Here is a 17,772-nt window from a genome sequence, read left to right as displayed (position 1 = left end):
TTTGATACAGATGGCTAAATATGGGTACAGGTGCCCATATTAAGGCACCCAACATTTTTGACCCTAGATTATTCACGGATTCTGAAGACCTCTGAAAAATGTACTAGCGTTGTGGGCCCTCAGTCTGGTTCAATAATCCTTTCTTCCACAAGTTAGACTGTATTCGATGCAGCTTTCACAGATGGTATTGTGGCAATGTGTTAGCTGAGCAGATTTGGGGGAGCTCCAAATATAGCTTCTAGAGGCAGAGAGAAGCTGAGGGGTACTTAGAAAGGAGTGAGGTTTCTACAGTCCCAGTCTATGAAATGCTAGAGGAGTAGTTTCACATGCCTCCTAACTGCTAACTACTCCCCAAAAAGATTCTGGGGACACTGGATAGGCACTGATTCCTGAAGTGTGATTCTAAATTACGCCCCCCCCTTTGTATGCGTAACATTGATTAATTTTGTTAAATCAGTACTTTCCCCCATTTCTTCCAGGGAGATGACACTTTGCTTGTTCCTATCCATGGCTACCCTGCTGTGAATGTTGTCGAATTTCCATCATTTATAAGCTTATCAGATGTTTCACTTGGACAGAGGTGAGTAAAGGTGACAATTGGGGTTTTTTAGGGCCTGCAAAAATTAAAATATCTATTTTTTGTTTCTAATCAACTGTCTAAACATAAGACCTTAGAAGTTTTAATTAAGTCACCTACCATGTAGGTTGCAAAACCACTACATGGGACTTCTTTTCAAGAGTATGTTCATCTGTAGAGACGTAAGGCCAGAACCAAAGCTACTATCAGTTGGCATTGATTCACTTTTGATCTAGCTTTGATTTATCTTTAAGAGTGAAATTCCCCCTATGCAGAAAGCCAGCATAGGTTTATGCTTCACTTCAGATGTATTTTGAGGATCTAGAAATTCACTGTAAGGTCTGGTCTGCATACTGTTTTTGTATCAGTAGAACAATTTTGGTTACGGGTGTGATTTTTTTTTACTGAAATTGTTATACCCATTCAGCACCTAATTATACCAATATAAAAGTGGCATAGACCAGTATATCTTATTCCACTTCTCATTCAGGAATACGCTATACCAATATAAGCGCTTTTATACAAGTATAGCTGCATTCCCACTCAGGGGTTTGTATCACTTCGCACTGGCCTAGTTAAAGGGGTACAACTTTCCAGTGTACATGAGGCCTAAGTGAGTAGAGCATCATTTTCAATATAAAGGTTCTGGAAGTGAAGGTGTGAAATTGTTAGAGTTCACATAATGACAGATGCACAGTGGTGGTAGCAAATCGCTAAACTCAGCCCCAGAGCTCTTTTTGTTCACTTATCCTCTTTTTGTTCTGATCTATAAACTTCCCTCTCCAAACAATGAAACCCCTACATAAATGAAATCCCAGCTCCGCAACTAGACGACCTGCTCACCATGAACCCTGAATCTGTCTCTGATCTCAGGTCACCTACACATGCATGTCCATTTTTATAAGCAAACACAGTGCTGAAATACACAAGAATCCTGATGCTTTCAGAAAACCTCAGTGAACAGAATTCTTTAATAGGTTGTTATCCTACCTGTGCAGAAGAATGGAGCAGAAAATATACAATTTGTAGTCATTATTTTAAAGCGGAAAGCTATTTGAGATCCCAAATAATGTACAAGATATAGAGACAGACATAGGGACCCTAGGCCTGATCCAAAGCCCTTTGAAGTCAGTGAAAAGATTGACTTCAATGATCTTTGGATCAGGCTTCCATGTCCTGTCACCCACCATTCTGCACTGGCATGTAGGTACAGATCCTCAAAGGTATTTAGGCACCTAGCTCTGATTGATTTTAGTGAGTGTTAAGCACCTAACTACCTTTGAGGAGCTGGGCCGTAGAGCCCAAAAGGCAGAAGACCTTTGATGGGGACCAAAGAGACCATTTGGGCTGCAGTGAGCTACATGGAGTTATTTCCAGCTCAGTATTCTGGTGACATCTTAGGCTGTGTTGTCCCAAGAGCCCCGTGACTATGTAATTTGCCTTGGTTACAACAATATAATACTATGATCAGATGTTTAAGGCAAAGTGCTCCCCTCTCTTTTCACTCCCAGAGCAGGTTATAATTAAGACACAGGCTAGAACTGAAAATTGCAAAATAAAGGCACTCACTGTTGTTCTTTATTTCCCTAACCTTTTAAAAGTATGCTTTCCAAAGGAGCACTGTATATAAAATGCATTCCTCGCTAATCAGCAGGACATAATATCAGCCAAATAGTTATTAAAAGCGGGAGTAATCTTGTGTCAAATAAGTTTCTAGATTTTCAGGATGATATCCAGGGTTTCACCAAATCGTTGTCCCACATTAGGCACATGAAAATAGATGCACACAAAAAAAGACATCACTTTGGAAAGTGTGAGGGCTTATTTCTCATTTGTATGAAAGCCTCTTTACACTGCCAACATGGGAGCGAGGATCAGGCCCTTGCACACTACCTATTATTGCTCCAAGGCCCAGTCCTGTGTTATGTTTAGGTGCTCACCACTTTGCAAGCTTGGTCTCCAAGGACATAATCTTGCAACCCTTTAAGTCAGTGGCAGAACTCCCAGTGACTGCAGTGGGTGCAGAATTAGGTCTTAAGTGACTCCATTATTGATTTATGTGAATGAGAACTGAACAACAAATTCACATTAATTATTTTCAATTATTAGGGATTTTAAAGAAACACAGAAACAAAATTTGCCTCCAAATTTAGATTGGGTAAAAAATAAGCTTTTAACAAAACCAAAGACCAATAGAAATGTTTGTGTTAATTTTTTAAAAATTTCAATGGAAATGGCATTTTAAAAGTGAACACTCCCCTCGGTATTTTCAACTTCAGCTTTGCATCACTGTGCTGGTGCATAAGACGTGAGAAGCGAATGTGAAACTAGAGATAAAATGTTTAGTCTATGTTCAGTGTCCTAGCTGAGGGAAGTAGAATAAATATTGAAAAGCAAATTCAACTTTAATATTTATTTCAGCTTCAAAGTATTTGTAGAGGAAAAGAATGTTTGATCAGTTCTGATTTTTAACCTGAGTGTCCCTTTTAAAAAAAACCAAATGAATGAAAAGCTGAACCAGCCCTAAGTGTCCTAGAGCTATCCCCTTGTTAACAGTTGTCCAAAACAATGGGATTGGGGATATGCAGGGATACTTGCCAACAGGAACACCTGTTCTCCAAGTGATACAAGAAAAAAAGCATTGTTTAGTTCTGACCTAAACCGTGTTTTTTCCACAGAGAGAAATGAGGCCTCTTGTTTGACACGTGGACTCTCTAACATGATTTTCCTTTTTCAGCCGGTACTTTAACAAGTGACCTGTTGTGTTGTAGTGAACTGCAGCCAACATGTTGTGGCAGTGCTGAGTTTGTTCCCAGTAATTCATTTCCAGCAGGTCTTTAGTTAGAGACAGGTCATATTTACAGCAATGCAAAATATGTAACAACACTACCTGGTTCTTGTTACTGATTCCAGCTGCGATTCCAGCTCAGAGGAAAGAATAGGTAGAAGAATAGCATTCACTGATTCTGTCCTATGTAGGTTCTTACACCACATTCAACCCCAAAGTATCTGAGTGCTTTCCAATAAATCAGTGTGCAACACACCTAACATATGTCATGTGTGGTTTGTTCTGTTCCCATGATGCTGCAGCCTAGGGCTGATTTCTGTTTGTATAGCCAGTGTGGCTCTAAATTTGAATATTAGCCTTTACTAGATGGTACAGTTCGTAAAACGTACAGGTGATGTCACACAGGAATAATTAACCTCTTAAAAATTAAATTAGATAAATTTAAATGTATGCATAGGAGAAACTAAGTATAGGAGATGGAGAGCAACACAGCAATTAAGACAATATTTTACTCTCATTTTCTAATCTGGAGGTATTCTAAAACGACATAGTTGTTGTGTAACTATGGAAAACGACTGTTTTTAAAATTAGGTAATCCATCTCCATGACTCCTATTATCTTGCAATGCATGCTCTAGATGGAGAAAATGTCATTTTCCAGATGTGAGCCTGTGGTCACTGATTCTAATTATTACTAATTTTTCTTTCATGATTCTTCCTTTCTTCTTTTGCAGCAAGGAGTATGTGATCCCTTTACAGTGCAGCTATCCAATAGATTTTGAATTCCATATTGATTATATTCAGCCTCACAAAGCCTTTACCATTCAGCCAACCTCAGGTAGGCCACATCTGTTTAAAGCTCTAAACATCCAAATAATTGTTTGCTGAGTCCTATTATTTATGATGGCGTGCTTAGCGCTGTTCAGAAATGCACATTAGAAGATACAGTCCCTGCCCCCAAAAGTTTGCAGTTAAACTCAAACTGTGCAGTTGAATCATAGCCCCACACATGAATATAGAAAAACAAACAAGCAACTTCGATGGAAGGTCAAACTGTTAAGCATCTAGTAGATATCTTTCCTTTGTAGCATAAGTCCTCCAGTCTCTTTGGGTGATGTGGACATGAATAGGATCTGGAAGATTTATCTGAAGCAGGTTTACAGAGGAGTTAATAGCCACTATTTTGGTGTAACATAGCTAATTCCAACAGATAATTAGCTCGTCCTGCTCAAGAAATCTAGCCACTAATGAAGACCAGAGGTGCAACTCTGCTCATGGCATTTGATATTATTAATGATGCAGAGAGAGAGAGAAAAACAAACAAAAAGGCAGCCAGGCTGGTCTTTGCTTCATTAAAAATATCAGAAAAACCTAATAAGATTATTAATATTCCAGGGTCAGTAACAAATCTAGTAATCTGCATATGATATATGACTGCATCATGTAATCTGCCTATGATGTATGGCAGCATCATTGCAGTGTTATTTAGAGCCACTTCAGCATCCCTTTGTACTTCTAGAGCAGTATAAAGGCGCCTAGCACAACTGAGAATCAGGCACTGTGAGTTTTACAGGAGACAGGTGCTGAGCACACAGCAGTTGGATGTCATTTAGTCACATATTTTCATGTATCTGGATATGCAGAAGAGGCAGACCGTTATGAATTGGACAAAGATACCATAGACTCATCTGTTTTTGTAGTGTGAAGTTACATATACAGCAATGCCTAAAGATGCAGATAGGCACCTAGTGGGATTTCCAAAAGCATGTACACAGGTTAGGTGCCCAACTCCCACTGAAAATCAATGGGACTTAGGTGCTTAACTCACGTAGGTTCCTTTGTAAATCCCACTGGGCATCCATGTGCATGTTTAGGCAGCTAAAGATCTTTGTAAATCTGGCCCTCAGTGCCTAAGTCATTCTGAAAATGGGATTTAGACTCCTAAGTCACTTAGGTACTTTTGAAAAATGTACCCATCTCCCGTTATACTGTGATATGAATGACATCCTATTCAATTTAATAAAACTCATCAATGGAAACAATAGGAAGGAGATACCACTCAACTCCTTCAAGTTAGACCATCTGAATGACAGTGTAGTGTCAGTTACTTTCTGCACACGCTTTTAATTAGGCATGTAGGAAAGTTAGAGCTCCTCGTCTCTAAATGATCTACTTGATGCTCCAACAAAAGAGCATTCTCTTCTTTACTTAGTTATCCACTTGTTTGTTACATCTTTTTCCAGTAGAGGAAAGCATCATGTCAGACAAATGGGTATTGGAAATGTAACAGATGGTCTGGATTCGTTCCCAGCAGTGCTGTGTAGAATAAATTCCAGGGGAATTAAACTATTCACCATTCCTAGAACTAGATCCAAAATATTCATTAGTTACACTATGACAGCAACAAAGTCTTGCTTTCCCAACTCCAAAGGGACAAACTTAGTATCCTCAGCTTCTCTGTCCTTGCAAATGGAAAAAATGATAGTAAGAAAAGAAGACAGTAAGAGCTAAGTGGGTAGAGGCACAGACAGCACCTGAAAATTTTCATCTTCTTGTAATAACATTAGCTTTTGACTTATAGAACAATAAAGGGAAACATCTTGCAAATTTAGGGACAGACTTTGATATCCTTGCCCCTATTGAGTAGCACCTTACCCCTCTGAATTTACCTAATTACTCTTCAACATAAAGCTTCATTCCACCACAAAATTAGGTCATGTTAGAACACTCCTTGTGGAGTCATGTTAGTTAACATGATATTAAGCATGGTATAAATGGACTACCCTGTTTAAACACGGTGTCAGATGGACATGCTTAACTCTGTTTCCAGTAGGGCTTACCCATGAGCATTTTAAGTATGAAGGTCTCTGTATACACTAACTGCTAAATCATGTTTAACATTTTAATTAACATAACTCCCCAAGGTCATGTTCTAACATGACCTAATTTCCCAGTGAAGAGCAGCCCTAAGCGTAATATAATATGGCCTTTATTTCTGACATGATATTAACTGTGAAATGGTTTTAAAGTTAACTTGACTTGGATGGATTTTCATTCTTACCTTCAGATGAAACTAATACTAGGATTCTAGCACATGCGTGGATGAAATTGGGACACCCAGAAACCCTGGTCACTCTTAAAAATGTAGACCATGATCCATTTCAGCACATTTGATTGGGCTTACTTAGAAGTAGAGTGCTGCCGTGATTTCACTGTAAATGGAATGTATTTTGTTCCCATGTACAGGAATAATTCCAGCCAGTGGGAAAGTGGATGTGGTTGTTAAATATGCACCATATGAATATGGAACAGCACAGATGAAAATGCGGTTATGGATTGCACAGTTTAACTCTAAACCCTATGTATGTGTATTCACAGGAACATCAACACCCCATGGGGGTTTAATGTATGTGTGATTGATTTATCTTTGAATATTTTTGCCCATTTCTGTTTTAAAAATACCTTCATGAAACAAGATTTCATACTATTTTGCCATGGCACTTAGATTGTGTTATTCAAATGCACCAAATATCTTGATTACACATCATTCTGCTTAAAGTGCAACTAGACTGCATTAAGTGAAACTATAATGAATTTAAAATAATATATAGTATTCCACTGCATATTGTTCCACCGACTGAGATGCAATCAGCACTCTAATCACCAAGGCCTTCAGAAGCAAGGGGGCAATAAGTTATAAGTATAATAAGTAACGTAATCTGATGAGGTTCAATAAGGATAAGTGCAGGGTCCTGCACTTAGGACAGAAGAAACCAATGCACAGCTACAGACTAGGGACCGAATGGCTAGGCAGCAGTTCTGCGGAAAAGGACCTAGGGGTGACAGTGGACGAGAAGCTGGATATGAGTCAACAGTGTGCCCTTGTTGCCAAGAAGGCCAATGGCATTTTGGGATGTATAAGTAGGGGCATAGCGAGCAGATCGAGGGACGTGATCGTCCCCCTCTATTCGACATTGGTGAGGCCTCATCTGGAGTACTGTGTCCAGTTTTGGGCCCCACACTACAAGAAGGATGTGGATAAATTGGAGAGAGTCCAGCGAAGGGCAACAAAAATGATTAGGGGCCTGGAACACATGACTTATGAGGAGAGGCTGAGGGAACTGGGATTGTTTAGTCTGCAGAAGAGAAGAATGAGGGGGGATTTGATAGCTGCTTTCAACTACCTGAGAGGTGGTTCCAGAGAGGATGGTTCTAGACTATTCTCAGTGGTAGAAGAGGACAGGACAAGGAGTAATGGTCTCAAGTTGCAGTGGGGGAGGTTTAGGTTGGATATTAGGAAAAAGTTTTTCACTAGGAGGGTGGTGAAACACTGGAATGCGTTACCTAGGGAGGTGGTAGAATCTCCTTCCTTAGAGGTTTTTAAGGTCAGGCTTGACAAAGCCCTGGCTTGGATGATTTAACTGGGAATTGGTCCTGCTTTGAGCAGGGGGTTGGACTAGATGACCTTCTGGGGTCCCTTCCAACCCTGATATTCTATGATTTTGGAACATCTCCCATCCTTCCTGGGAATTGTGAAGTAGCAGGATTAGGAAGTTACGTGCCAATCACTGTAATTTGAGACACACCATCACAATCTTCTTGTATATCTAGAAGGCACAGAAAGGCATGTGGTGGGCTCCTACTCAACTTTCAGAATACTGATTAAAGTTGTGTCTTTTCTTCTGCAATCTAGAAAGGAAGAATTTGAAACACACAAAACTCTATCAGAGAAGAAAACAGTGTCACTAGGAAAACAAGTGGTATGGAGAAAAGGCCATTTAAAGCATCCACAATCCAGCCAAATTCAGAAAGTAAAGGTACAGAGAACTACTAACCAAAAGTACCTCCAGGGGCCTGATACTATTCCTTATACCTAAACATCACACACACAATTTATTTCTGCCTATTAATTTTTATCCCACAGGAGATTGAATACCAAAACCTGCGATTCCCAGCAGATTTGTCAAATCCCTATGCTGTGGCAACGGTTTTGATTCAAGAACCTGGCAAATTAAAGATTAAACACTGGAAAGAAGGTAACGTAATGAACCAATCCAGAATAAAATAAATTTGAGGGGCCTTACCTTGCTTTTTAATTTTTAACAGAACTCCATGATAATTTCAGGTGGAGAGCTTGGCTTCAAAACAAATGGCATAATAGGACCCTAGTTTCTGAAGAAAGTGTCACCTTAACCTTACTTTTGATTAATAAGCTCAATTATTGCAGCAGTCAGGTTTTTCTGTAAAAAATGTATTGTCATTTTACACAGAATTCTGGTTTGAGATGTGGTGGAATAATTGTCTGCTCTTGTCCACAGTCCTGTGCCAAGGTAATGAAGGTGCAAAAACAAGACAGATGAAGGAAGCTGTATTTGAACTAAAAGTCAAACAAGATACTCAGGAAGAAGAAGCAAATCAGCTTAAGTGGTGAGTGTTAATTATACATTTTTATAACAGACAGCAGTAAGATTTGTTGAAATATGACTTCTCTGAATGAAGCAAGCAAAGTTTATTCATGCATAAAACCACCATTTCTGATCATGGTAGATTAATTTAACAAATAGGTTGCTTAAATTCTATTCACATTCTTTTTCCTGAGAGGAATCTGATAAATAGTTAGCAGTAGTGGGCAATAAGCACCGTGATTTTATTTTGACTGCCATTCAGAAAGAAAGCTATTGAAAATGGTCCGGATTCAACTCTCATTTGCCCTCATCCTGCACCAATAAAGTCAATGGGAACAATGCTATTAACTTCAGTGAGTACAGAATCAAGCTCACACTGGGTTAAATTAAGTAGGTGGAGTTACACCTGTGTTTAAAAAAGTGTAAGGCACCAATCCAGCAAAGCATTTAAGTACATGCTTAACTTTAAACACATGACTAATCCCATTTAAATCAAAGGAGTTGCTGGATAGAAGCCTTAGAAAGAGGACTATTAGCAGTGATGAGCTGCCAAAATCTTAACAAGTTTTTGTTAAAATCTTAACGGTTCCCTATAAAAAGTTCTGATTTAAGGGATGTGCCCCAGTATGTATTTTTGTCCCAACAGGGTTACATACGTCCATATTTTCCCGGGAGGAATTTTTAAAATTTTAAAATTCCTCCCGGGCGGCGATTTAAGAACCAAAAAGCCTGACCTGTCTGGGAAAATACGGATGTGTGTTAACCCTGCCTAAAGTTCTCTTTTTAAAAAGATGGGCCTGAACTAGAAATGAGCTCCGTTTCACATGTGTGGGGCCCCGCCACGCCCTGGGGGTGTGCTAGGGTGACCAGATGTCCCGATTTTATAGGGACAGTCCCAGTTTTGGGGTCTTTTTCTTATATAGGCTTCTATTACCCCCCAACCCTTGTCCTGATTTTTCACACTTGCTGTCTGGTTACCCTAGGGTGTGCACATGTATGGGTCCCAGCTGCTCCCCTGTCCCCCTCGTTGAAGCAGGTGTGCAGGGTTACTGCCCTGGGAACTGCAGGGCACCAGTGGACGTGGGGCCAGCTGCAGACAGGGGCGTGGGGCAGGGGGTGCAGGGCTGGCTGTGGCCAGGGCAGGGGGTGCGGAGTTGGCTGGAGACAGGAGGGTGCGGGGTTGTTTGGAGGCAGGGGAGTGCGGGGCTGGCTGTAGGCAGGGCAGGGGGTGCGGAGCCGGCTGGAGACAGGAGGGTGAAGGGTTGGCTGGAGGCAAGGGGGTGTGGGGCTGGCTGGAGGCAGGGGCAGGCTGCGGGCAGGGCAGGGGGTGCGTGCAGCAGGGGTTGGCTGGATACAGGGAAGGGGTGCGGCAGGGGCTGGCTGCAGGCAGGGGGTGCAGGGTGGGCTGGAGACAGGGAAGGGAATTGTGCGGCAGGGGCTGGCTGCGGGCAGGGCAGGGGGTGCATGTGGCAGAGGCTGGCTGTGGGCAGGGCAGAGGGTGTGGGGGTGGCTGGAGATGGGGCTGGCTGCAGGCAGGGGGTACGGCAGGGGCTGACTGGAGGTAGGGGCTGGCTACAGGCAGGGGGTGCAGGGCTGGCTGGAGACAGGGCAGGGGCTGCGTGCGGCAGGGGCTGGCTGTGGGCAGGGGCTGGCTGCGGGCAGGGCAGGAGGTGTGGGGGTGGCTGGAGACGGGCTGGCTGCAGGCAGGGCAGGGGGTGTGTGCAGCAGGGGCTGGCTGCAGGCAGGGGGTGCGAGGGTGGCTGGAGACGGGCTTGCTGCAGGCAGGGGGTGCGGCAGGGGCTGCTGCGGGCAGGGGGCGCAGGGGTGGCTGGAGACGGGGGCTGGCTGCAGGCAGGGGGTGCAGGGGTGGCTGGAGGCAGGGCAGGGAGTGTGGGGTGGCTGCAGGCAGGGGGTGTGGGGCTGGCTGTGGGCAGGGCAGGGGGTGTGGCAGGGGCTCACTGCAGGCAGGGCAGGGGGTGGCTGGAGACAGGGGCTAGCTGCGGGCAGGGCAGGGGGTGCGGCAGTGGCTGGCTGCAGGCAGGGGGTGCGGCAGTGGCTGGCTGCAGGCAGGGGGTGCAGGGGGTGGCTGGAGGCAGGGCTGGCTGTGGGCAGGGGGTGGCTGGAGATGGGGGCTGGCTGCAGGCAGGGGATGCGGGGGTGGCTGGAGGTAGGGCAAGGGGTGCGGCAGCGGCTGGCTACGGGCAGCGGGTGTGGGGGTGGCTGGAGGCATGGGCGGCCGGAGGAGGAATTACATCACTTCCCGGCCGGAGCCCATCAAAGCCTCAGCGCCCCCTGCAGAGAAGCAGGTTAACACCCGGTTCTAAAACAGGTTCAAAATTTAACAGCCGGTTCGCGCAAACCGGTGAGAACCGGCTCCAGCTCACCACTGACTATTAGGTCCATTATCTTTTAAATAAAGCAAACAGCATGTTGCATCAAGGATTTTTCTCATCTCTATTATAAATGCAGGCAAGTTCACACAGGTAAAGATCCAATTTCTGTGAAATTTAAGAGAGAGATTATCAAAGAACGACAACTGGAAGAAGAGCAATACAAGGTTAGCCTCCACTGTTTGTTCTGCATTTTTAAAATCAGATTTATACTTTTGGACTAAATAAAACTGACTAATGAACTAATGCCCTGTTTGTGATGGCTGCTGGTTTTATTAAATAGGTTGATACATACCAATGTTAGTTATGCTATTTCCCTCACATATTACCCCCTTATTATTGTTATTACTGTTTATATAATGCCTTGTATGTGAATGGCTCTGCACAGAACATATGAAAGACTTGGCCTCTGGCCTGTAAACCGCTTACAGTCAATGAGCCCTCAGCCCACCCCTGTAAGCACTCACAGATGGGAATAATGTTATTCACATGCATATCAATGGGACGTCTCATGTGACTACATTATTCCTATACGTGTTTGCAGGCTCATGCCCTAACGTCAGACACAATTATGTGAATTAAACCGAAGGAGGAAGAGGAAGTAAAATGAGGAACACAGTAATATAAAATAACGATGCCTCATTAGCTGCATGTTCATCTTTTGGGTTTCACTCTTTTTTTGTATGTATTTGTTTAATACATTCAGAAGTTTTATTTAAGATGATTTAGGGAAACATAGTTGAGCATGAGATTAGGAGAAGATGGCCCTGGAATGGAGGGGAGTAAAGGATTTAGCAGTGTGCAGGAGATGGGACAGTAGGGAAGAGGCTTTGGGATGGGGGAAGAGAAAAGGTGAGAGAGGGAGAGGGCAGAAATGAGGATCAGGAAGACAAATCCAGGTGGCATAACGAAACAAGGTAGGGAGAGTCGCATCAGTTGGCAGCGAGGAGCAACTCAAAAGGCACCATTAAATCAAATGGCAGAGGAAGCTCCTCATACAACAATGAGGAATTTAAGACAGAACAAGGTAACCAAATGGCAGCAATGGAAAAGTCAAACTTCAGAAGCCTGGCAAAAAGTGGCACCGTTAATTAAAAGGCACAAATCAATGTTCAGTCCAATAGCATCAATGGCTTTTACAGCATGGTGAAGTTAAATGATGTCAGCACAAACTACAAATTGAACAGTGATGCGAAAGGTTTATATAGGAAGAGTACTGTTAAAAGCACTGGCAGATGAAATGCAGAGTGGGAGGTTACAGAAGGTGGAGAAACTGCAGCCAATATGCAGAAGGACAATGAAGGAGCTCCCTGGTCGAGTGCTGCTGAGGGTTGGAAGTTGTTGCTGTGTTGGTTTTGTAGCCCATCTAGCAGCTGGTCTCTGCTGCACAGAAAAGCAGATCCTTTGTTCTTATTGGGCCATGGGAGAAGGCAGTAGGTCCAACTCACTTCCTTGATGCCTGACCATGCTGGGGGTCTGGAGACCCCAACCCTAATCCTGAAATAGGACCTGTCCTCCCAGGCAGTTACACTCGTTGAATTCAGTGGATGTTCGAGTGACATAGTCGCTACAGAAGCGGGACTTGATAGTCAGAACGTTACTTTGTTTGACTTTTTAAAGTGCAGTGATCATCATCACCCTGAAATGTATGAAGTCGCATTTTGTCTACCAAATGGGGAATGTTACAGTTGTAATTAACTATAAGTGACGAAAGAACATACTGAATAAATTGCACTAATGTGGATCTTCTTACTGATGGCAAACCAGATCGAAAGGGGAGATCCCATTATGGAGAGAGAGTTTCAAAGGAATAAAGTGGAAGTTGCTTTCAGGCGTTCTATCCGGTCTGTTGAACAGGTACGTCCACATGGGCTATTATGCTAATACCACATACCTAGCTATTCTGCATTATTTGCTTTTCCTATTAATTTGAGAGCTCTAAAATGTTTATATTTGTGTTTCATTTTCAGTGCTACTTTTAGAATGTTAGGACGAGCTGTTCACTGTATACATAGGACAGCACAGTGTGGGAAACACTGAATGCACAAATATGCAGGCCGATGCAAGTGCTGTAATTCATATACTGCTGTTGCTATAAAGGATGACATGTAGGCCCAATCTGAGTTGCAGGTTGTTTATTTATGAAGGTTCTCCTCGGAGCAATTTGCTCACTACCATTGGATCTATAGGATTTCTGGTTGATCACACTCTTTTCTTTAAATGTTTTGCCCTATGGTGAATTTATTCAGCCAATGTCATTTCCCTTGGGTATCTGTATCTATACTCTTGTAGGATCTACAATAGGATATCAGGCCAAATTCTGATCTCTGTTTCACCAGTTTAAATCTGGAGTAAGAGCCAAACCAGCTTGCCCTGAACTGAAAAGGCGTTTTGTCATTGATTTCAATGAGACCAGGTTTTGGCCCTAACATCCATAAGATAAATTATGTTAGTTTAGATTTACACAGGGAGATCAGGATCTGACCTGTTATTTTCACCCCTATTCTACCACTCATTGGTTACATTTATGTAGTGTTCCTGCCTTACTTCAGTGGAGTTACTCCAGGTTTACACTAGCACAACAGGAGAGTTTATTCTGTCTCTGAATATTTAACAATAGTTTCCCAATGAACCCATTAATGAGAATTTCAATTTAAAAACTGAGGGTCTGATATGGCCTAGGAGCAGAATTAGTTTATTAGTTGGCTGGACGTATTTACATTGTATAACCTCAATGCTAGAAAATATTGTATGGGTTCAGTCCATGGAATGACTGCTAGATATTCCTCCACTTTCTAATTAAAACAAACAATTATAACCTACATTTTCACTTTCTGTCTGCGGTGCAGTGTCCAAGTGTCCAGCCCAAGTTTGACCTCCTCCTTAACGACCCTTGGGCCAACAGACACGGGATTCTAAGACGGTTTCAACAAGCAGCTCGCCGGGTAACGTAAACAACCAAAATGCAGTGTAATAGCAACATGTCTTGGGAAACACACACAAAACCACACTGGTTCAGTTTGCCATCTTCAAGGAACCTACACAGCTAGCCCATTGGTTTCACTCTTTGTCATAAATGTACCACAGCCTTTCCAGAAAACAAAGGGTTTAATAAAAAAATCCATAAGCCCCTATTAGAATAAATCAATGTTAAACAGAGATAAAATGTTAAAGGCTCCAAATGTAGAATTTGTAAACAAACAAACCGATAACTTTTGCAAAACCAAATGTGAAGAAAAATGTTTTTGTGAAACTAAAAATCAGATCAATGAAAAGTTATCTGTTTGGATTTCAATATTACCCTGCAGTTCTACCATTCATTTCCCATAAATCCAGATGCAATGGCCAGTGTAAATTCTCATTCTCATGATGTCTTCAGCTCAAGATTGGATACCTCGCTGGAATATATGCTTTAGTGAAGCACAAGTTATTAGGCTCAATGCGTGGGTAACTGGGTGAAATTCTATGGTGTGTGTTATACAGGAGCTCAAACGGACTCTTCTGTCGCTAAAATCTATGACTCTGTACTGCCACTTCATAAGGCTGTGTAAAGTGCACACAGGTGCATGTTAAGACTTCATTGCTCGACAGGGGCAATAGCACATCCATGGTCCTGTCCTGCAACAGGATCCTCATGGGCAGATCTTTGCCTTCACATGGATCCTGTTACAGGATGGAGGTTTATATTTACAATCTGTATTTAAATTGACAGTACAGCCACCTGTTAAGTCTTCTATTTTATAGATGTAATGTCACAGTTAGCTGGTCTTTCGTCAAAACAAATTCAGCTAGGACATGCATCTTGCCACACTTCCCAAAAAACAAACACACAAAAATACCCCAGGACAAAAATTATGCAATACATCAAAAAACTCCTTTCAACTGAAGACCAAGTGACTTGTGAGGAATAAATAAAGCTGTCACTACTGGATGTCAATATAAATGTAAATTGTAGAGTATTCAACTTAATATTGACTGGAAAACTTTAAATAATTATCCTAGGTCCTGATTCAGTGGCGGCTAAATCGTGTATTACTTTTGTTTCGTGGACTAGAGAGAAACATCAAAGGGCAAAGCGATGAAGAAAGCTCTGTATCAGGTAAAGTGCAGGACAAGATATTTGCATTTTAGCTCATCTCAATTTGTTGCGGTTATTCCAATAGCACCCACAATGTGTTAGGTATAGCACACACACACACATACACATATATACACACACAAAGACAATCCTTCCCAAGAGCTTGCAATCAAAAAGGATAAGTATCTTGTAACAGGAATTGGAAATGGATATAGTCGAAATATGTATGATTTTGATGCACATTATTTACAGGCATTAAAAAACACCTTAATGATCCCTGAGAGCCTCAAAGCTTATCTATTATTAGCTGGGCAATTAGTTTTAGGCATCAAGTAAGGAACGGGTCTTGAAGAGGGACTTGAAAGGGGAGACAGCGTTGACCATAGGGATCCGCTTAGTTGAAGTTGTTCCATGCATAAGGGATAGGGTGCTAGGTGTGGAGATATTTGCCTGAGAAGCAGGCAAACAGGTGGACAAGGCTGGTATAATTGGTGGAGCAGTAGAGACAGGAGGCAACATGATAAGAGGTGAGCTAGGACAAAAAGGGAGGGACAGAGTTGAGAACGGATCTTGAAGGTGATAAGGACAGGATGCTTGAACTTGGTGCAGTAAAACAGGAGGGGAACCAGAAAATGCAAAGCCATCCATCTAGTGCTGCTCCTTTTGTTTCCTGTCACTGTTTCTGAACAGATGCTTGCCAGTAATTATGTGACATCAGTCTTGGCTCTGGATAAGCAGAGAACAGCAGTGGATCATTTCCTCATAGTGAAATGGAAGTGGTACTGCAGAAACGCTACTCGTTTTATAACAATGGGGAAATGAAATAAGCCTTTGATAAACCATTGAGCTATCCAAGACAAGGCCAGCCCTGGAGCGCATTGCTGTCCTAAGTGATGATAGAATTTTAGTCTCTTCCTTCACCGCTCTCTCCTTCTTGCTTACCCACCCTGTTTGGCAACCACCTTGTCCCTTGTCCATGTCATTTCCTTTCCCAAAGGAAGTTCTTTTTTTCTGCAGTGGGCAATTCCAGTGCCCCAAAACCCATCACAGTAATTTCATTGATGCTTTAAAGATGAGATGCTGTGGTAGTCGGTGCAAAGGACGCTTAGGTACATCTGAGGAGTTAAATATATGCCCTGCAGCATGAGCAGAAACAAACAGACCAGACCACCTTTGCAGAGAAGGGAAACAAGTGGGAAAAAATACTACCCGCTAGAGAAGAGCAGGTTGGGAATGGCTTGTCGTTGAATTCACCCAGCAATCCCAGTACTGTGCCTGCCTCCTCTTAAATGGGCGTGGCAGAGTTAGATTTTTATTATTTTATCATTTTGATGGATGTCAATGTTTATTCATCTCTTATTTTTATCAATTTTAATTTTCACAGTTGTGCGAAATAATGGAGGTGAATCAGACAATGGGGGAGACAGACATTAACTATTTAATGACAGTAGACACAGATTCGAAAGTTAATGTTTTATAAATGTTAAAATACAAATTGTCAACATCACAGATCAAAATATACAAAGTAAATATCCTTAAATCAAGCTAATATGTTCTCAAGCAGCATTTTTCTTCCTCCTATCTGTAAATTTTAGAATATTATTGATGGAAATATTTTTTTTCAGATTGTATTTGTCCGGTGAAATTGATGTTTTCCAACATTTACCAATAAAAATCAAATGCTTCCAAGTCTATTCTTAAATGTGGCATCTAGAGCCCCTGCGAAATAATACCTTAGTATTTATATCAAAATGGCTGGGCAAATCCTGACTTAGGAAGAAGTTAAAAGTCTGTGTTGTGGTTTGGTTTTATTTTTGAGAGAATATCTTAACATGTATTACAAGATCTTGATTCTCTCTCTCCACGTGGCAGAAAACAGCAGTTTGAAAATCATCAGCTCAACAGCTATGGGTGACGAGCAGAAGAGCGCTGCTTTCAACTTGTCTGTAGATCGCATATTACCTTTCAAATTCCCAACCTATCATCCACCTCAGTGGTCTGATGAACTGGTAGGTCCCTTGATTATAGTGGCAACAAATCAATTACTAAAAACGAAGGGTCTGATTCTCATTTACACTAAGGCCACTTTAAGGCCCCTTTACACTTCCAGAGTGCAGTAAAGTGGGTATAAATATAATACCCAGAGTAAGGTAAAATGGCATTAGTGTGAATGAGAATTTAGCCTGAAAGGTTGGATCCAGATTTTCAGCTGCTGCAGTTGAAGCTCCATTGAAGTTGATGGAGCTATGACAGTGTACACCAGTTGAGGATCTGGCCCTGGAAGTATAAACACCATTGTATTAGTTCTGTTACACCAAATACCAGGCTCTTTCTATAATACCATAAATGTGCATAGGAATTTACATGCATATGAAGGCAAGGTCCCTGCCCCAGTCAGCTGGTTAAAGACTATTATTGCCCAATAATTTTCCTCAACGTTTTTAAAGTTTACATTAAAATATGCACTCTGTACAATCTCCTAACTCTGAACAATGCCCAGCACAGGACAGTGCAGTCAGAATGAGATAAGTGGCT

At 42.1% G+C, this 17,772-nt stretch overlaps 1 protein-coding gene across 3 annotated transcripts in view; it reads left to right on the top strand.

The window, feature by feature from the left end:
* The window catches only part of CFAP221 (cilia and flagella associated protein 221), a 46,970-nt gene that overhangs the window by 15,730 nt on the left and 13,468 nt on the right, over positions 1-17,772 (top strand). For all 3 annotated transcript variants that reach the window (XM_084642658.1, XM_084642657.1, XM_084642659.1), the window contains 11 exons: positions 480-580; positions 4,099-4,202; positions 6,611-6,770; positions 8,058-8,181; positions 8,289-8,400; positions 8,683-8,791; positions 11,239-11,326; positions 12,927-13,016; positions 14,009-14,104; positions 15,162-15,258; positions 17,110-17,246. In XM_084642658.1, the coding sequence (XP_084498784.1) occupies positions 480-580; positions 4,099-4,202; positions 6,611-6,770; positions 8,058-8,181; positions 8,289-8,400; positions 8,683-8,791; positions 11,239-11,326; positions 12,927-13,016; positions 14,009-14,104; positions 15,162-15,258; positions 17,110-17,246 (1,218 nt within the window). The remainder of the gene's footprint in view (positions 1-479; positions 581-4,098; positions 4,203-6,610; positions 6,771-8,057; positions 8,182-8,288; positions 8,401-8,682; positions 8,792-11,238; positions 11,327-12,926; positions 13,017-14,008; positions 14,105-15,161; positions 15,259-17,109; positions 17,247-17,772) is intronic.

The sequence above is a fragment of the Lepidochelys olivacea genome (assembly GCF_965140295.1).
Source record: "Lepidochelys olivacea isolate rLepOli2 genome assembly, chromosome: 11".
In the NCBI taxonomy this organism is placed as follows: domain Eukaryota; kingdom Metazoa; phylum Chordata; order Testudines; family Cheloniidae; genus Lepidochelys; species Lepidochelys olivacea.
This window is presented reverse-complemented; position numbering and strand designations above follow the sequence as displayed.